Source organism: Carassius auratus, linkage group LG45M, assembly GCF_003368295.1.
Source record: "Carassius auratus strain Wakin linkage group LG45M, ASM336829v1, whole genome shotgun sequence".
Taxonomy (NCBI): domain Eukaryota; kingdom Metazoa; phylum Chordata; class Actinopteri; order Cypriniformes; family Cyprinidae; genus Carassius; species Carassius auratus.
In genome coordinates this window covers 635,756-656,317 of record NC_039299.1, presented here as the reverse complement: position 1 = coordinate 656,317, position 20,562 = coordinate 635,756, and the positions used below count along the sequence as shown (strand labels likewise).

The window sequence follows — 20,562 nt, the reverse complement described above, 5'->3', positions numbered from 1 at the left end:
TGATGTAATTGCCATTAAAATGTCAATGCAAAAAAAAAAATTTTTTAATAAAATTAAAATATTGATTTATTTTTGTGCTGATATAATTGCCATGAAAATGTCAATGCAAAAAAATAAAAATATAAAATAAAGGTTTAATTTTTGCTGATGTAATTGCCATTAAAATGACAATGCAAAAAAAACAAAAACAAATTCAAGTCCTAAAATAAGCATAATTTTATTTATGCAAAATATAATTTGAATGCCACTGAATGGTAACAGTCTTCATGGGATTCACCTGGTAATGCTTAAATAATCATATAAATTAATAATTGAAGATTTGTATTGCTAATAATAACAGCCAGTAGTGAAAGAAATACATTTAAGTCCTCATTAGAGTTTAAAAATAATTCTGCAGCATGCAAAAGGATTAAGATGCAGGACGAAAGAGATTTCACCTTAATATTCTGGTAAACAAGCACGTCTTCCTCAAAGAGCTCGAACAGTAAAACTAATATTCAGGCGTCCTGTCTCACGCTCAGACGGTTTATTTGTGCTGAATCCATCCTGACACTTTTAACACCACAGAAACTCAGTTCTCACAACTGCAAGAGAAGGCAGATCGCTACTGCACGAGCAAATCAAAGTCTTGACAAAGACTTAAAGTTATTATCAGCAACAAACAGGTTCTTCAATATAATGAAATAAATCCTGTTCTAACGAACACTAGACACATGTGGACTGAGTCACACTGTAAAATTGATTCATTGGCTTCTCTTATTACTTCTGCACGTGTTTTAATGGTAGATCATTTATGAAAAATACTTCCCCCAGGCTCTTCACAAAACCTGTGACATTTTTCAGTGGCTCGCTCATCTGACCTTAGACTCTTAAAGCGACAGCGCACCAAAATATCCCCGTCATCATTCACACTGGAGTCATTCCAAACTTGAGATACTTCTTCTGTTGAATCAAGAAAATACAAGGCAGGATTAGATCAAAATATGCATGCTTTATTTCAATACAATAAAAGCATGTAATGAGAAAGAAAACAGCATTATGGAATAGAGCCGTATTAATATTCTGCTCTCTTTTTAAGAAAGTAATGCAGGTTTGGAATGACATGGGGGAGACTAAATAAGGACCTTTGTTAATTGGCCTTTAACATGCCTGATTATAATGCTATAGTTATGGTTATGAGTTATGAAAATGCGTGATAAACACACCTGACACCCTCTTCCTTCTGAGACTTAGAGATAAATTACAGAGAGAATCTCACAAAACTGGTCCAAAACAGCTCGTGTTTCAGTCCAAGGTTAAAAGGAAAAATAGTTCACTTGGAAAACTGCTTTTGTGACCCGTGAATCTCACAAAACCATGTCAAGTCTAGCTCATAATTCACATAAAATATAGTATTTCTATTTATGGAACTACAACAAATAAAGCTGTATTATTGTATTGCAAAAAAAAAAAAAAAAAAAAAAAAAAAATTATATATATATATATATATATATATATATATATATATATATATATATATATATATATATATAATAAAAAGAAAATAATAATAATAAAAATAAGAGACTCAGAATTGGCTTCATTTTAAGGAAAACAATGTCATTATGCAAATAAAAATTAAATAAAAATAAAAAAAAGCTTTTATCATCTCATGTTTTTTTATTAATATTTCACTATTGTACTATTATGTATCATAAAATGTAATTTGAATGAAAATCAAATGTTTTAAAAGCTTAAATTGTCTTATTTCTTATTATATTTCATTATTGATTTAGTATTTTATTACTGTATGGAAATAATGATATAAAATATTAAAATATTAGTATAAGTATTATTGTTATTATTTGTGCAAAACATTTGCTTAAATTTCTTTTAAACATTGTCATTATGTAGAAGGTGTAATGTAACGGTTCTTAAAAAGCCTAAATCGTGTCTTATTTCTTTTAACATTTTACTATTATTTAATATTTTATTATTTTATAGTAATAAAGTTAATTTTGGGCAGAAAACATGCTTAATTTTCATGAAAGTTTTTTTTATATTTTTTTTTCTTATTACATAATTAAATATTTTCTTTCTAATTTGATATTGTATCATTGCACTGAAGTTACACACATGTGAGTGAAAAACGTATCCAGTTTTGATAAAAATAATGTCATTATGCCATAAAATTTAATGGTTCCTAAAAAAAGGGCCACATGGTCTTTTCTATTTCTTATTGTGTGTGTGTTTTATTTTAAACAATTATTAATTAACTTTATATTTTCCTTTGGACTTTTTTTGTGAAATATGACCCAGACATGAACGAAGGGTGAACAAACACTCATCAACAACACTTCATTTTCCTCTCAAAGCAAACTTTAAATAGAAAAACTGAACGTATTAAGTACCAAAGTACACAGATATCAGAGTCTGTGTTCACTCGATGGCTCGTCAAGTCATTTCACACACACACACACACACACACGCAGGCGAAATCCCTTCCCTTTCTGTACCAAAACACAAACCAACAGTTCAACACCAAACAAAAAAAAGACGAATGAACCACGAAAATGTGGCTTCTGTACACATCCGAACGAGCGTTCGGTTAAACCTTCTGAACGGGTGTCTGCACGGGACGCTTGCTGCTCTTCTTCACGCGGCTGCGGGCGTAGATGCGCAGGAAGAGGGCGAGGAACACCACACCCACACCGAAGCCGCCCACCAGGGTGACGGCGTGACCGTACAGGAAGCAGGACAGGAGGATGGCGATGGCCTGCCGCAGGGTCATGATGATGGTGAAGACGGCCGCGCCGAACTGAGAGATGGTGTAGAAGATGAAGAGCTGCCCGCAGGCGGAGCACACCGACAGCAGCACGGCGTGCATCGCAAACTCCGAGTGACGCGTCATGAAGCCCAGCGAGTCGAAGAGGGCGCCCTGTTCCAGCAGAGAGCCCACCGTCAACAGACACGAGAACAGATTGACGCCGAACATCATCTGCACCGACGACATCTTGTACTTAAACAGGTTGTCCTGCCAGTTGGAGGTGAAGCTGTCGAAGACGATGTATCCTCCGAGGATGACCACGCCGGAGAAGGTGGTGACGGTGGACGGGTGTTTGTCCATGGAGCTGGAGAGCAGGAACATACTGACGCCCAGCGAGATCAGGACGGCGGTGAAGTACTCCCAGTACTCGTAGCTCTTGTGTGACACGATCTTACCCATCAGCATCACGGGGATCACCTTAGAGGCCTTGGCCAGAACCTGCGACGGAGACACAGCACGAGCTGAACACTGACCTCACAGAGAACATCTGACATTTGAGAAGAAACACAACCCATGTGTAGGACGCAGGGGATCAGAAACATCATGATGGACATTACAGACCTATACCGATTTGATTATTTTCATGTTTTTCGTTTAAATCAGTTTGTGCACGAAATACAATGTCAAACCTGGAATCAAAACATTAGAATAAAAACCTAATCTCGCCACCAAAAAAACAAACAAATTTGTGTTCACTGAAATTATATTACTTTAAAAGTATTGGTAAAATTGGTAAATCATAATTAATATTTGCTGTACTGCCTTCACAGTGATTTAAAAACTTTAATTCAAAACTAAATTCTTACATTTTAATATAAATTCTTGTATTAAATATTTTGTATAATTCTATGTATAAAAAATCCTTATATATATATATATATATATATATATATATATATATATATATATATAAAGAGGAAACACTATAATTTACACTGTTGAGAATCAATCTATTACAACTGAAAATAATGGGAATTAATTATATTAATTACATTATATTTTTTATTTTATTTTATATTTTATTTTATATTTTATGTTGTATTTTACATTTTATATTTTATTTTATTTTAGATTTTATATTATATTATTTTATTTTATATTTTACATTTTATTTTATTTTATATTTTATGTTGTATTTTACATTTTATATTTTATTTTATTTAATATTTAATATTATTTTATATTATTTATATTATTTAATATTATTTTATTTAATATTTTACTTTTTTTTTTTTTTTTTTTAAGCAAACCCCCTAAAAATGCAAATGCATAAATAAATGATGGAACTTTGAATTTGGGTTAATGTGAGGAAAATATCGACAAAAACTTAAAAACAACCTCATGCTCTACTCAAAGATGGCCAAATCTATCTTTAGTTTTTACTTCTTTCTTTTTTTTTACTGTTAAATTTATTTCTTAAATATCTGCTTGAAATCCTTTTAATGTAAAGAACTTTGAATTACCTTTGTGTATGAAACGTGTTATTTAACTCATGCAGCTGGTTTACCCAGAATGCATTGCTGTACCTGTGTGGGAAAGCTGATGTATTTGAGCGCTTCATACTGGCACCAGCTGCTGAGGATGTTGGAGAGAGAAGCGAAGGAGTATTTGTACATGGGTGCACCGTGGCGGGGCTGTTTGAGAAGGACGCACCACAGACCGGACACCGTCAGCGCCAGGATCCGGTTCATGAACACCAGAAACTGAGAGTCTCTGAAGCGCTCGCCGCTGCCCTCCGCCTCGCCGGCGCCGTACGAGCGCGTCATCACCCGCTCCTGAAGAACACCCCACGTCAGGTACGACGCCTGCACCACAGAACAACACACAGAGACGTTACTGAGAGCACATCAACACTAGTCACTCATTACTAAGAGTTCAGCGAAAAACTCTTGTGCACACAGTAATAATCAAACAACTCAGCGATACATTATCATTGACTTGATTGCAAATAAAAACAGACACTATTTCAACTGAACAGAGATGACATCACTGAAATCAATGATGAACTGCCTTTAACTATCATTTTGCATTATTGAGACACTGTTTTCCAAATGAATGTTGTTCAGTGCTTTGAGGCAATGTATTTTGTTTAAAGCACTATATAAATAAAGGTGATTGATTGAACTCAATCAAATCATATATAAAAAATAAAACCATTTAAAAAAAAATTATTAAAGAATTATTGAGTATTACTACTGAAAATAAAGGAAATTAAATTAAATAAATATATAAAATAAATAAATGATTAATAATAATATATATATATATATATATATATTTTTTTTTATATAAATATATATGTTACGCTGCTTTTATGGTGATGTTCATTAAATAATAAAATAATTTAAAAAATGGACATAAAATATAAATAAATTGGTATTTCATGGTAATTTTAATTAAACAATAAATAATAAAAAAATATATATTGCAGATATTGTGAACACACGTAAATGGTTAAAATAAAAATTATATATATATATATATATATATATATAGTAGACATTCTTGTTAACACATGAAAACTATAAACTTGTGCAGACATTAATAATAATAAAATAACTTCTTAAACCAAATAATACTATTTAAATAATAAATACTGTAATTAAACTAGTGAGAATCATGGGGATTACAAAAACAACTACAAAATATAGCTGCAAGCAGCGATGGCGGGCTCAAGCCACCAATGCCATCGCCACCCCGGTGGCATCAGGTAAACTGTGCCCAGCGGGCACATGCATTCACAATATCCCTCTGGCAGTGAGGTTTTAAATGATATGGCAGTTAAAGGGTTAATCCGAATCATCTAGACTTTAAAATCACATTCACAGAACAATATATATATTTATATAACTTTAGTAACACTTTACAATAAGATTTCATTTATAAACATTATGTTAACATGAACAATATTTATATAGCATTCATTCATGTCAGTTAATATTCCAAATTAAACATTAAAACATTGTTTTATTGTGATTTTTTTCCAAGCACATTTTACCAATTCCAAACCATATCAATCTTAATAACTACCATTATTTTTTATTTAATCATTTATGAGTGCTATACAATAGTCCAGGAAAGCTGGAAGAGAAAAACAGGTCAAGAAGAACTGACAAAAAGAATTGCAAAATAATTAGGAATTAATGTGAAGATTAATTTTTAGTCAATTCTGCAAGACAGACTTTCAGGAAAGGAGGTGGAATAAAAATGAGCTCCTAAATCTTAATCCCGGATTCTGGAAGATATATTCCTCAAACCATCGGACAAGAGGAGGTGGTGCTGGTCCTTCACGAGTCACTCTAATCTGTTAATTAAGCCTATATATAAAGTCTTAATATATAGTATTTCACAATACTTCATAGTATTCTAATTAAATAATTTTTTGGAATCTTAGATCTCTCAGAACCTGGCACATTGTAATTCTGAGACTCCAGGAAAGTGGCAGTTCTGTAAAATGTTGGCGCTGGAGACTAAATGCTCCCTGATAGTTTCACACCTAATTCACTTAACACACACACAAACACACACACACACACACACACACATTAACCACAGTGACAGAGGGACAGAGTGACATCAGATGTATGATAGTTTTTTAATTTTCTATCATCCATATAATGTTGTATAGTCATGGAACTATGCATATTTCCTCAGAATGACTTGTCTGCTATGTGTACATTTTTTTGAAGTGTTTAGAAGCTGCACTTTAAAAAAATAAAAGACATTTACTGGTTACTTTTTTACTGTTATTTCAAAAAATCACCACGCAAAATCATTCAAGCTATCCAAAATTCATTCACACCTGTTCTGTAAGATAAATTCTTTAAACAGTGGTAAAAGAGGATGTGGTGCTGAACCTTCAAGAGTCACTCAAAACGTATCTGTCCATAAAGCTTATAAAGAATTATTCTTAATATACAGTTCACAATACTTCAGCTTGTTATTCTAATTAAGTGAGGGTCATTTTATCAGTAAAATACATAAAATACATATTATTTTTCTTTGAAAGATTTCTATAAATGATTTAAATCATACTTGTTTTACAATAATTATTTAAAAGTAATCCTATAGCTCCATCTGGTGGTCATTATTGGAACTAAGAATTGCAAGCTTGATTTATAAGTTATGATAGTTTTAATTTTATGCTGGCTCTTGAAAATGATAAAGCTATGAAACTTACTGTGCTTCCTTCAAATGATGACTTCTACGTATATAAAAAATTATGAAGAGTTGGAATGAAAAATTTTAAAGATATAGTAAAATAACGATTGTATTTTTTTATGTTACTTTAATAAATCGCTATGGCCACACCATTTAAGCTATCCTAAACCCATTCGCAATTTAACATCTTCAGTATATTAGCTTCATGTTAAAAAAGTTTGCTGTGAACTTGTGTCTTCTTGGAGGAGTATGAATTCATTTACAGGCTGATTTTATCATAAATCCACAATAAAATTTCTGAGTTCTGTATCAATCTGTGTTGTTGTTTGTTTTTTTTTTTTTGTTTTTTTATTTTTCATAGGAAGATAACTGACCCTTTACTCTCCTTTTTAATAAATGTGCTTATAACCCAAGAACAAGCTTTTTATAGCTGTATTTATAAACTGCTTACTACTGACTATTAATATTGGGACAAGGCTTTATAAAGCATGAACTGAATATTTACTGTTTGAGTTTGAAATTATTATTTGCAGCACAAATAAGGTTTTTTAGGATTTTTAAAAATCCCTAAAACTGTCAGAAAAGGATAAGGCCTATAAGATTTTATGTGAGTGGCTAAATTTATTTGTTTTTATAACTATAATGCATAAACTATGAAATTATACAAAATGTATAAAAATGTACAACAGTTATTCTTTTCCAATGTTTTTTATTTATTTATTTATTTAAAATTTTTTTATTTTATTTACATTTCAAAACATTTGCCTGCTGCAATCATTCTAAACAGCTTGAATAAAACCTGTCAATATTTATTATAGACCACTGTAACTGTGTATAATCTAACAAACAAGTTTATTATGAAAATAAAAGTGTACACCAGATAAATTGGACGATAAAGAAATTGCTAACAATAGTATAATAGAGCATGTTTTAGGTTTTTAGGCGTTTAGATGCAGAAATGGACAAATCAAATGTAAAATAAAATGTAATTGATTTAATTAAATATAGATTAATTCTTGTTAGAGCAAAATAATAAATAAATAAATAAATAAATAAATAAATAAAAAATAAATAAATAAATAAATAAATAAATAAATAAATAAATAAATAAATAAATAAATAAATAAATGAATAAATACGTACACACATTAAAAAAAGCAGCCAAGATGAATGAGTTTCATTTTTTATATGGATCAAAATTGAAGACAGAAGCAGCTGGTATATGCGGTCACTTAATATTAAAATCCAGTAGATCCGTTTCAGATTTATTTCTCAACAGTTTATGTTCACGTGGCTGTTTTCGTTTATAGTCGCCAAGCTATTATGTATTTTGAAATAATCTTGTCTGTGATGTGTTCGTTCGTACGACGAAAGGCAGAATCCTGCAGCTCGAGAGATATATGTTATTCTGCCAGTGGCGCTTTCAAATAGTCTTGCACACTTAAACGGGTCACAAACACCTGCATTTAGCTCTTGTAGTGTTACAATGGGTTTATTGTGTGCATTTGTGGTAATATTTTATTTAAAAAAGCTCTTAAACAAGAATAAATTCGTTTGTTTTGAGCTCGACACTGTACGCGCTGATCGGAGGCGTGATTTCAGATAGGCAGCCACAAATATTTCATTTTCACACAAACAGTTCAAAAACATCTGAATTTAGCTCTTGGTGTGTTCTAATTGGTTGATTGTGTGATATCGCTGTAATAATTTATTTTTAAAAGCTTTAAAACAGGAATAAATTCGTTTTTTCTGAGCTCTTTACTCCAGACGCTCGTGATCACAGCGGTGATTCATCTCTCCTATTTCTCACGTATCTCTGGCCAGAAATAATTTATCCATGAGCCCTGAACCGGTAATAATCAGATATGTTGGTTTAGCTTGTCAGTGTGAATTAAATCTAAGTATTTATTTGTATTTTTAACCGATTTAAAAGTGAAAGTAAAAGTCCGGGAATTGAACCTGTAGGGGCGCTATTTCTCTCAGACAATGGAAGTCTGAAGCACATATACTCAAACAGAGGGACAGAGTGAGATGAGATGTCTGACAGTTTTTTAATTTTCTGTTATCCATACAGTGTTGTAAAGTCGTGAAACTATCCATATTTACTCAGAATGACTTTTTTTCTGTACGAAAAAAGGTTTTGAAGTGTTTGGAATTTAAAAATGCAGGAAAATTAATAATTAAATTTTTACTGTCATTTAAAAAAATCACCACGACAAAACCGTTTAAGCTATCCAAAATCCATTGGCAATTTAAGTTGTTTAAAATGTTTTGGCATCATGTAGACAAAGTTTGGTGTGTATAGTGTTACTCTCCTCTGAGCAGTATGCATTAATTCACAGCTAAATGTAAAAAAAAATCCACATTCAAATCAAAATAGCTGACTTCCTGTTGATCGTAGCTGATGACTGTGAATTAGAAAGTTGTCCGTCTTGATAAGAAAAATTTTTGTACCGAGTTTGGTGTCTGTAGCTAAAACTAACCCCGCCACTTTTGACAAAAGGTGGCGCTATAGAGTGCCTCTTCCACGCCCTCTTATGAACTTTTGCCAGTGTCTAGTTATCATAAATACTGATATGTGTTCTGAGTTTGATGAAATTCTAAGCATGTTATATGCCTCAAAATCACCTGAGAAGTATTCCAGTTTAACATGTTTAACAGTTTAACATTTAACAATATTTTTAGATATCAATATCCCCCAGAAGATTTATATCGGCTGTGTTTTAACATTATTCTGATGAAGTTTGAAGCAAATCGAGTAAAAATAAGATGCTGAATTCAAATCATTTTGAAAATGACACACTTCCTGCTGCCAGTTGGTGGCGCTATAACTTTGACTCCTAATAGTCACATATATGCGATCGACATCATACAACGAATAATCTGATGCAGTTTGATTAAAATCAGGAAATGTATGTGGATGGTATTAGACACTTCCTGTTTCTCATTTCTCGCCATAATTTCAACACCTCGCCACGAGCAAACCGTTCGAGATATCAAAAATCCCCTGGCAATTTTTCATCCCCAATGTCTTGAGATCATGTTGACCGAATTTGGTGGCAATCGGCAAAAAAACCTATGACAAGTATTTCAAATTCCAGAGCATGCGCTTTTTACATAACTCTAAATAGCTGACTTCCTGTTGGGCGGAGCCGAATGACATGCAGTACGAAAGTTGTTCAGCACGATGAGATCTATATGTGTACTGAGTTTCATATTAATACGAGCAAGTATGTGTGAGCTATACATCAACATTTATGACTGTGTTCCAGGGGGCGCCATAGAGCCCCTGTGCCACGCCCGGGTCCCAGCCTCTGCAGGCTCCTAAAGGCCACAGATTCCAAAGTGTGCGCAAATTTTCAAGAGTTTTTGAGTATGTTAAGGACCCCAAAAGCCCCCACAACTTTGACGAAAAATATGAATACTAAACCCTAAATATCCAACTTCCTGTTGGGCGGAGCCTATGACATGCAGTACAAAAGTTGTTTGGTTTGATGAGATCTACATGTGTACCGAGTTTCATGTGTCTACGTGCAAGTATGTATGATATATGGCCCTCAGTATTCCAGGGGGCGCTGTAGAGCCCCTGTGCCACGCCCGTGTATCAGTCTCTGCCCGGCCCTAATGGCCGCAGGTTCCAATCTGTGTGCCAATTTTCAAGACTTTTTAAGCATGTTAAGGGCCCCAAAAGCCCCCGAAACCTTGAAGAAAAATAATAATAAATATAGCTGCAAGCAGCGATGGCGGGCTCAAGCCATCAGTGCAACACCACCCCTGTGGCATCAGGTAAACTGTGCCAAGCGGGCACATGCATTCACAATAGCACTCTGGCAGTCAGGTTTTAAGGGATACGGCAATTAAAGGGTTAATCCGAATCATCTAGACTTTGAAATCACATTCACAGAACAATATATATAACTTTAGAAACACATTTTTCAATCTGAGTTAAACCTTTTTTTGGGCTTATTTTATCAGTAAAGGAAAAAATGCCTAATAATTCTTCACACCTGAATATAAGGAGTTTTGTTTTTCTCTTCCAGGCTTCATGGTCAACTACATATGTATCACACTCGTTGCTTTCTATAGTGCAGCTCAACCAATTCTCATCCCATTCGTCCATATTTGTGAAATCACAAATCCCGGACAATATTTGTTGTAGTCCAAACAATTTGTTCATTATAGTTTTTAAAAAGTGTTTTTTGTTAAATAAAATATCTCCTTTTGAATTGGACTTTCAGCTTAGTAACTTTGCAGAACTTTTTTTTATGCTGAAACAACAACATTACAGTATAACTAAATTTGAAAAATAATAATAGCACTCCTTTAATAGGCATTATTAAACAGTTCATAAATACAGCTATAAATGTTTTGTTCTTAAGCTATAAAGTTCAATCATTGTATTTTCATACTTTAAGTATTATAACATTATTCTAGTTGTCAGCAGGGGCGCTGCACAAGATCCCGGGCCCTATGCATAGGGAGTCCTAATGGTGACAGTCCTTTGTGAGCTCATCTAAAGCAAAGACTATTTATACATTTAAATCATTCACAAATGAGATTTAAAGGAACATTCATCTACCAAACTAAAAAGTCAAACACAACACAGAGGGATACAGAACACAGAAATATTTTTTCAAGATGGATAAAAAGAAACTGTACAGCTGTACACTTGATAAAAAAAAAAAAAAATAAATAAAAAAAAAAAAAATATATATATATATATATATATATATATATATATATATATATATATATATATATATATATATATATATATATATATATATATATATATATTATCAAGTATATATATATATATATATATATATATATATATATATATATATATATATATATATATATATATATATATTTTTTTTTTTTTTTTTTTTTTATCAAGTATATATATATATATATATATATATATATATATATATATATATATACATGTGTCTGTGTGTGTGTATTGGCTTTCCAATGCCGTTGATAATAGGGGTTAGCAAGTTTAAAACACGTACAGAGTCCATGCAGACGGATGTAGATGCATAACAAATGTCTTTCTTTATTACTTGAACTCCATTAAAAATGATCTCAAACGTCTTGTGTCCTCTCCTTGTTCACATGTACACACAAAGCCATACCTTATGGACTGCATACAACCAGAATCCACCTGGAGAGCAAGTCTACAGTGCACTCAAAAACTGTGCTTCCCACATACCAACACACACATATATATATATATATATATATATATATATATATATATATATAATTCAAGTGTACAGTTTCCTTTTATTGCATATTGAAATAAATATTTCTGTATCAATCTGTGTTGTGTTTGTTTATTTTTATTTTTCTTAGGAAGATAATTGACCTTTTACTCTCCTTTTTAAAATATGTCCTTATAAACCAAGAAAAAGTTATTTATAGCTGTATTTATAAGCTGCTTACTAATGACTATTAATGTTGGGACAAGACTTTATAAAGCACGAACTGACTATTTACTAATGAGTGCAGTTATTATAAAGTGTTACCAATGCATTTACTAATGTTAGCAAATAAGACATTATTTTACAGTGTTATCAAATCCTTAAATGATTTATAAGTGTTCTGCTTGCATTACAGCTTAGTCTTCATCTGTGAGCTGAACAGATTTACTGTTACATCCATGACATTATGTAAATTCAAATAAATAGCATGTCAGAGGATGTCATAGGTCAGTATCAAATGAGTTTGAAATTATTATTTGCAGCACAAATAAGGTTTTTTAGGATTTTTTAAAATCCCTAAAACTGTCAGAAAAGGATAAGGCCTAAGATATTTCTATGTGAGTGGCTAAATTTATTTTTTTGTTTTTATAATTGTAATACATAAACTATGAAATTATACAAAATGTATAAATAGTAAATAAATAAATACGCTACATTAAAAAAGCAGCCAAGACAAATGAGTCTCCTTTTTTATATATATAGATTAAAATTGAAGACAGAAGCAGCTGGTATATGCGGTCACTTAATATTCAAATCCAGTAGATCCACTTCAGATTTATTTCTCAACAGTTTATGTTCACGTGGCTGTTTTCGTTTATATTCGCCAAGCTATTATGTATTTTGAAATAATCTTGTCCGTGATGTGTTCGTTCGTACGACGAAAGGCAGAATCCTGCAGCTCGAGAGAGATATGTTATTGTGCCAGTCGCGCTTTCAAATAGTCTTGCACACTTAAACGGGTCACAAACACCTGTATTTAGCTCTTGTTGTGTTATAATGTGTGTATTGTGTGCATTTATGGCAATATTTTATTTTAAAAAGCTCTTAAACAAGAATAAATTTGTTAGTTTTGAACTTGTGGCACAGTGCGCGCTGATCGGAGCGGTGATTTCAGATAGGCAGCCACAAATATTTAATTTTCACACAAACAGTTCAAAAACATCTTAATTTAGCTCTTGGTGTGTTCTAATTTGTGAATTGTGTGATATCGCTGCAATACTTTATTCTTAATAGCTATGAAACAAGAATAAACTCGTTTTTTCTGAGCTCGTCATTCCACACTCCTGCTCAGAGCGGTGATTAATCTCTCCTGTTTCTCACGTATCACTGACCACACATCAATTATTAATGAGCCCTGACCCGGTAATAATCATATATGTTGGTTTAGCTTGTCAGTGTGAATTAAATCTAAGTATTTATTTGTATTTTAACCGATTTAAAAGAGAAACTAAAACTCCGGTAATTGCACCTGTAGGGGCGCAATTTCTCTCAGACAATGGAAGTCTAAGCACACACACTCAAACAGAGGGACAGAAGTGAGATGAGATGTCTGACAGTTTTTTAATTTTCTGTTACCCATACAGTGTTGTAAAGTCGTGAAACTATCCATATTTACTCAGAATGACTTTTTGTCTGTATGAAAAAAGGTTTTGAAGTGTTTGGAATTAAAAAATGCAGGAAAATTAATAATTCCATTTTTAATGTCATTTAAAAAAAATCACAGAGACAAAACCGTTCAAGCTATCCAAAATCTATTGGCAATTTAAGTTGTTTAAAATGTTTTGGCATCATGTAGACAAAATTTGGTGTGTATAGTGTTACTCTCCTCTGAGCAGTATGCATTAATTCACAGCTAAATGTAAAAAAAAATCCACATTCAAATCAAAATAGCTGACTTCCTGTTGATCGTAGCTGATGACTGTGAATTAGAAAGTTGTCCGTCTTGATGAGAACAATTTTTGTACCGAGTTTGGTGTCTGTAGCTAAAACTAACCCCCCCCCACTTTTGACAAAAGGTGGCGCTATAGAGTGCCTCTTCCACGCCCTCTTATGAACTTTTGCCAGTGTCTAGTTATCATAAATACTGATATGTGTTCTGAGTTTGATGAAATTCTAAGCATGTTATATGCCTCAAAATCACCTGAGAAGTATTCCAGTTTAACATGTTGCCACGGCAACAATATTTTTAGATATCAATATCCCCCCAGCAGATTTATATAGGCTGTGTTTTAACATTATTCTGATGAAGTTTGAAGCAAATTGAGTAATAATAAGATGCTGAATTCAAAGCATTTTGAAAATGACACACTTCCTGCTGCCAGTTGGTGGCGCTATAACTTTGACTCCTAATAGTCACATATATGCGATCGACATCATACAAAGAATAATCTGATGAAGTTTGATTAAAATCAGGAAATGTATGTGGATGGTATTAGACACTTCCTGTTTCTCATTTCTCGCCATAATTTCAACACCTCGCCACGAGCAAACCGTTAGAGATATCAAAAATCCCCTGGCAATTTTTCATCCCCAATGTCTTGAGATCATGTTGACCGAATTTGGTGGCAATCTGCAAAAAAACCTATGACAAGTATTTCAAATTCCAGAGCATGCGCTTTTTACATAACTCTAAATAGCTGACTTCCTGTTGGGCGGAGCCTATGACATGCAATAGGAAAGTTGTTCGGCACGATGAGATCTATATGTGTACTGAGTTTCATATGCATATGTGTGAGTATGTGTGAGCTATACATCAACATTTCTGACTGTGATCCAGGGGGCGCCGTAGAGCCCTTGTGCCACGCCTGGGTCCCAGCCTCTGCAGGCTCCTAAAGGCCACAGATTCCAAAGTGTGCGCAAATTTTCAAGAGTTTTTGAGTATGTTAAGGACCCCAAAAGCCCCCACAACTTTGACGAAAAATATGAATACTAAACCCTAAATAACCAACTTCCTGTTGGGCGGAGCCTATGACATGCAGTACGAAAGTTGTTTGGTTTGATGAGATCTACATGTGTACCGAGTTTCGTGTGTCTACGTGCAAGTATGTATGATATATGGCCCTCAGTATTCCAGGGGGCGCTGTAGAGCCCCTGTGCCACGCCCGTATATCTGTCTCTGCCCAGCCCTAATGGCCGCAGGTTCCAAGGTGTGTGCCAAATTTCAAGAGTTTTCGAGCATGTTAAGGACCCCAAAAGCCCCCGTAACGTTGGAAAAAAATAATAATAATAATAAAAAATAATCCTAAGGAAAACAATAGGGCTCTCGCCCTCCAGGCTTGAGCCCTAATAACAAATAATCCTAAGGAAAACAATAGGGCTCTCGCCCTCCAGGCTTGAGCCCTAATAAATAAAGTAATGCATACTGTAAAAAAAAAATAATAATAATAATAAAATAAAAAAATTCTGAAATGCAAAGAAATATCTATGGAATTATAAAGTATTAAAAATCTTACATTTAAATTAAACATTTATTTAAAAAAAAAAGTTTTTTTAAATATATATATATATATATATATATATATATATATATATATATATATATATATATATATATATATATATATAGTTTAAATAAATATATATACTGTATACATAAATATATATTACTGTATAAATAAATATATATTACAGTATATATACACTGTAATTACACTATTGAGAATCTAACTTTTTTTTTTTTTTTTTAATATAAAATCAGAATATTGTACTGCCTTCATGGTGAACAAATGGCGAATATTAACTTGTGCATATAGTAAAAGACACATAAATACTGATATGTGCAGATGTTATTGTGGAGGCGTTTAACTATAGATGTCTAACCTGGAGTCCAGTAGCGCAGAAGAGGAGTTTGACGGCCTGTCGAGCAGATGAACTGGATTCAGACTCGTTTCTGACCGCCGGTGAAACATCATCCAGCAGTGCACTCTTCGCTTCATTCCCAAACACACACGTCTTTATGAGAGGAAAACAGAGCCCTCGACCTGCAGACAACATCAGCAGGACGTCAGGAATCACGCTTGACCACTACTTTAATCTGACTCACGCTCAGCTCCAAATACAGAGAGAAAATGGTAATGAAAATCAACAAATAAAACTGATAATATAATAAGCTTAAGTAGTAAAAAAATGTAAAAAAGAATTTTTTTTAATATAGTGGTCATACATTGGGGAAAAGTGGTAGAAAAATAAAGAAATTTAAATTTAAAACAAAAACAAATAAGTTGAAGACACTATGTGGCATAAAAATAAAAATAATAATAATAGAAAATAAATAAAAATCATTACTGAAATGCAAATAAATATGTATGAAATTGTAAAGTATTAAAAATCTTACATTTAAATTAATTAAATATTTATTAATAAAAATCATAATTGAAGCAGAAAAAATAAATGGTAGTAGAAAAAAAAAAATTATTAAAAATAAAACAAATAAGTTGAAGGCAGAAGAATTTTAATTAAATTCTGTGGCAGAAAAATAAAAAATATAGTGGTTATAAGTTGGAAACATTATGTGGTAAAAATAAAACTTACTGTCAACTTAAGGAACAAAAACATACATTTTATTTTTTATTAAACTGGAAAAAATTATAGTGGAAATAGAAGGAAAATATGAGAGAGAAAAAACACATACCGTAATTGACATAAGAGAGGAAAAATAAACTTTAATAAAATTTGTATTAATAATTTTATATATATATATATATATATTTTTTTTTTTTTTTTTTTTTTTTACTGAAATGCATTCTATGACTTCACTTCATTCGAGCTGGGAACCAACAGAAGTCAGTGAGCTCAGATTGGGTTGCTTCAACAAACCTGTTTCTAGATAGTTATTTCGCTTGAAGTAGCTGATGAGAAAATATCCAGGGATGATGATGGTGGCGTAGCCCAAAACATTGAGGAACAAGCGGAAGAGCCACACGTCCTGCCATCCTCCGAGCAGCGAAGCGTCGTCAGCGTCCGCCAGCACAGACGGAAGAACACACCAACACAAGCTACAGAGAAAAACATCATGCATCACTCTTGGAATCAGAGAAGAGAAATCAGCTTCCTGTGTTTCGTGTGAGCTCCAGCAGGTCTGATCCCATTCCAACAGAAGGGCTTTGTGTTCCGAGCTCAGGGCGGCACAACTTACCCCCGCCCCACCGGTTACCTGTCATTAGACCACTAACTGAACACTGATGAAGAAGGAGCACATCATTATAAACTCTACCCTTCTGGAATTAATCTACTCATAAATTCTATAAAGTTTGGGATCAGTAAGATGTGTAGTGTTTCTGAAAGAAGTATCTTCTGCTCAACAAGGCTGTGTTTATTTAGTCAGAAATAGAGAAAAAAAAAATTAATACTGTGAAATATTATTGTAATTTAAAATAACGGTTTTCTATTTTAAATATATATTTTTTAATAATTTATTTCTGTGATGCACAGCTGTATTTTCAGCATCATTTCTCCAGTCTTCAGTGTCACATGATCTTCAGAAATCAGAATAATATAGTTATTAGCAATGTTGCTGCTTCATTTTTTTGGGGGGGAAACTGTGAGGATTCTATGATGAATGAAAAGTTAAAAGGAACAGCGTTTATTTAAAATAGATTTTTTTTTCTAACAATATATATACAGTAGCATTCAAACGTTTGGGATCAGTAATTATTATTTAAAAATAATTTAATACCTTTGATGTTAAATTCATAAACAAAAGTGATAGAAAACATTTATATTTGAAATAAACACTGTTCTTTTTCGGTTTTATTCATCGGAGAATGAAAAAAAAGTACCACAGGCTCCAAAAATATATATTAAGCAACAAAATGTTTTCACGTTTATGCATTAATTTAATATAAACACATTTTAATATTGTTAAAATATATTTAGAAAGTTGTATCAAATGTTTCAAAATTGCACATTCTATTATAAAATATATAAAAATATATTTCACAATATTAGTGTTGTTTTCTGTATTTTTGATCAAATAAACAGCCTTGATGAACAGAAGAGACTTCTTTAAAAACATTAAAAATCTTACTGATCCAAAACTTTTAAACAGCGGTGTATAAAGGGGTAAAAAAACATAGTAAATATGGTGTAAAATATTTAAATAAATATATATTGGGGTGGGAAAATTATAATGTGCTGAACATCATATATAAAACAGAGAAAGGATATTAATTTTTTTATGTTTTTTTTTTTTTAAAAAGGAGTCTCTTCTGCTCACCAAGGCTGCATGAAAAAATTTGAAATAGTTTTTACAATTTATAATAAGTATTTTCTGTGTGTATATACTGTAAAATATAATTTATTCCTCTGATGTGCAGCTGTATTTTTAGCATCATTTCTCCAGCCTCAGTGTCACATGATCTTCAGAAATCATTCTAATATTTGCTGTAAAAATATAATTAATTATTACTGGTTCAAAAGTTATTTTTTTCGAGATTCTTTGATGAATAGCTGAAATGCACAGCATGTAATTAAAAGCAGTATGTAACTAATTACACGTAAAAAATAATGTTGCATCGATAGCAGTATAATGACGTCAGAAATGTTAGATTTAAATGTCTTTCTGATGTTTGAGTAACGTTACCTCCATAGAAACACAGGCATTTTCCAGCACCGCCTCAAAACTCCCTAAAACAGCCGCTGGGAGACTTCTCCAAACGAGCTCCAGCGCCGGGCATGAATCGATGAAGCCTTCAGACAGAGATTAAACGATCACCGTCCAGGATCCGGTCAAATCCCAAATGTTTCTGACCCGAAACTTCTCGGCCTGCTTCATTCATGAGTGCATCCGTACTGAGTTGTTCACGGTACTTCCGGTTGCGAAAGAAGTCCCTCCTTCACATATCCGTATAGTTTTCTCTTGGATTTAGTGTCGCAAGGCTTCGGTAAATATTTCGATGTTTAGTCGTGTTGACACAGTTGAGAGAGTTAAATGTCCTTGGGGTTGTGGGAGGGGTTCGTTATTCTTTGTGAGAGACTTTTACTTTGAATTCTTTTTCGGCCCAGACTCTAAATGCGCTTCAATGTGTGGCGCTCCTCTGACGTCAGGCGACACGTACAGTATGAATATAATAAAAAACTTTACGAAAGAAAAATACAACAAATTAGAGACTTTATTGATGTACAGATGTTGTTTTCCCGATGTATGTCCTATATTTGAATATAATAATAATAATTAAAAAGAGACACGTAAAATAAAAAAATAAAAAAATAATTAATAAAAATGTAAAAAAGTTTTAAATAAAAAAAAAAATAAGACACACGTAAAAAAAAAAATAAATAAATAAAAGAAATAAGAGACACATATATTACAATTACAGCTGCTTCTACATTTTAATGGACAGTATTTTTTTTTTTTTTTTGTTATTAAATATAAAAAAACTAAACATCAAACGATTGTAAATTTACTAGGATGCATGTTTAGATGTAGCATCTATTTGTTTCTATATTATTATTATTATTTAGAATTAAAATATATTTATAAGAAATTTTAGCAAATGTGGAAAAATTGCACAATGTATTTTGTATGCATAAATGCATATTAAAATAAATATATTAAAACATTATAAATTTACTAGGATACACATTAGTTTTAACTTTTGCTTTTTGTTTTATTATTTGTAAGCCATTATCTCAATAATATTATTAATACATTAATGTAACAACAATTTAGAAGTATCAAATCCTGTAATATAAAATTTATTTATACAATTTTGCTAAAAATAATATTCCTTAATTGTTTTTATTCTAAAAGCAAAATTGTAATCAGTATAGTCATAAAATATAAAACAAAATAGATACATATATTATAATTGTAGCTACTTGAGATTTGTTTTTAAAAACAATATTATTACTAATTATTATAAAATATATACGAACATCAAAATGAATATTTATTATAATTTATTAATTAAAATAAATTAATACTTATTGATAATGTTTATAATATTTAGTACACTTAAAAATAAAACCTTGAACATTAAAAGATTGTAAATTAACTCTTAGCTATAATTTAGCTATAATTTTCTACGAATTCTTTATTTTCTATATTTATATATATATGTATCAAATACAATGCCAATATTATGCTGTACAGGAAAGAAAAGCAAATTAATATTAATTTACAAGGAAATATATTGTCTCACATGAAACGGATGCATGTTTTAACCTGTCCGAGTTCACATGAATGGGACTCATTTTTGGTAAGTTATGAGGAAGAGAGATGTGGCACATGATGGAAACAGACACACGGTTTCACTACATGCTTTTCTTTTAACTAATCTACCAGAAACTTGTTTTTGTGGCTTTTCCTGTATGTTCTGCCTGTTG

At 31.9% G+C, this 20,562-nt stretch overlaps 1 protein-coding gene across 1 annotated transcript; it reads right to left on the bottom strand.

Annotated features, from left to right (window-relative positions):
- Positions 1-2,109: 2,109 nt before the first annotated feature.
- LOC113068540 (adenosine 3'-phospho 5'-phosphosulfate transporter 1-like) lies at positions 2,110-19,066 on the bottom strand. Its single transcript, XM_026241275.1, has 5 exons — positions 18,818-19,066; positions 17,053-17,231; positions 16,057-16,217; positions 4,333-4,611; positions 2,110-3,244 (listed from the first exon to the last, which is right to left on the bottom strand). Exons 1-5 carry the CDS (start codon positions 18,835-18,837, stop codon positions 2,588-2,590), a joined length of 1,296 nt encoding a protein of 431 aa, XP_026097060.1. The 5' UTR covers positions 18,838-19,066; the 3' UTR covers positions 2,110-2,587.
- Between the last annotated feature and the right edge of the window lie 1,496 nt (positions 19,067-20,562).

Excerpts from the sequence above, each read along its gene's own strand:
- LOC113068540 (XM_026241275.1), bottom strand. The coding sequence starts at position 18,837 with ATGCCTGTGTTTCTATGGAG. Across the intron at positions 4,612-16,056 it reads TCTGCGCTACTGGACTCCAG|GCGTCGTACCTGACGTGGGG; the intron begins GTTAGACATCTA and ends TCTGTGGTGCAG. Across the intron at positions 3,245-4,332 it reads ACATCAGCTTTCCCACACAG|GTTCTGGCCAAGGCCTCTAA; the intron begins GTACAGCAATGC and ends TCTCCGTCGCAG.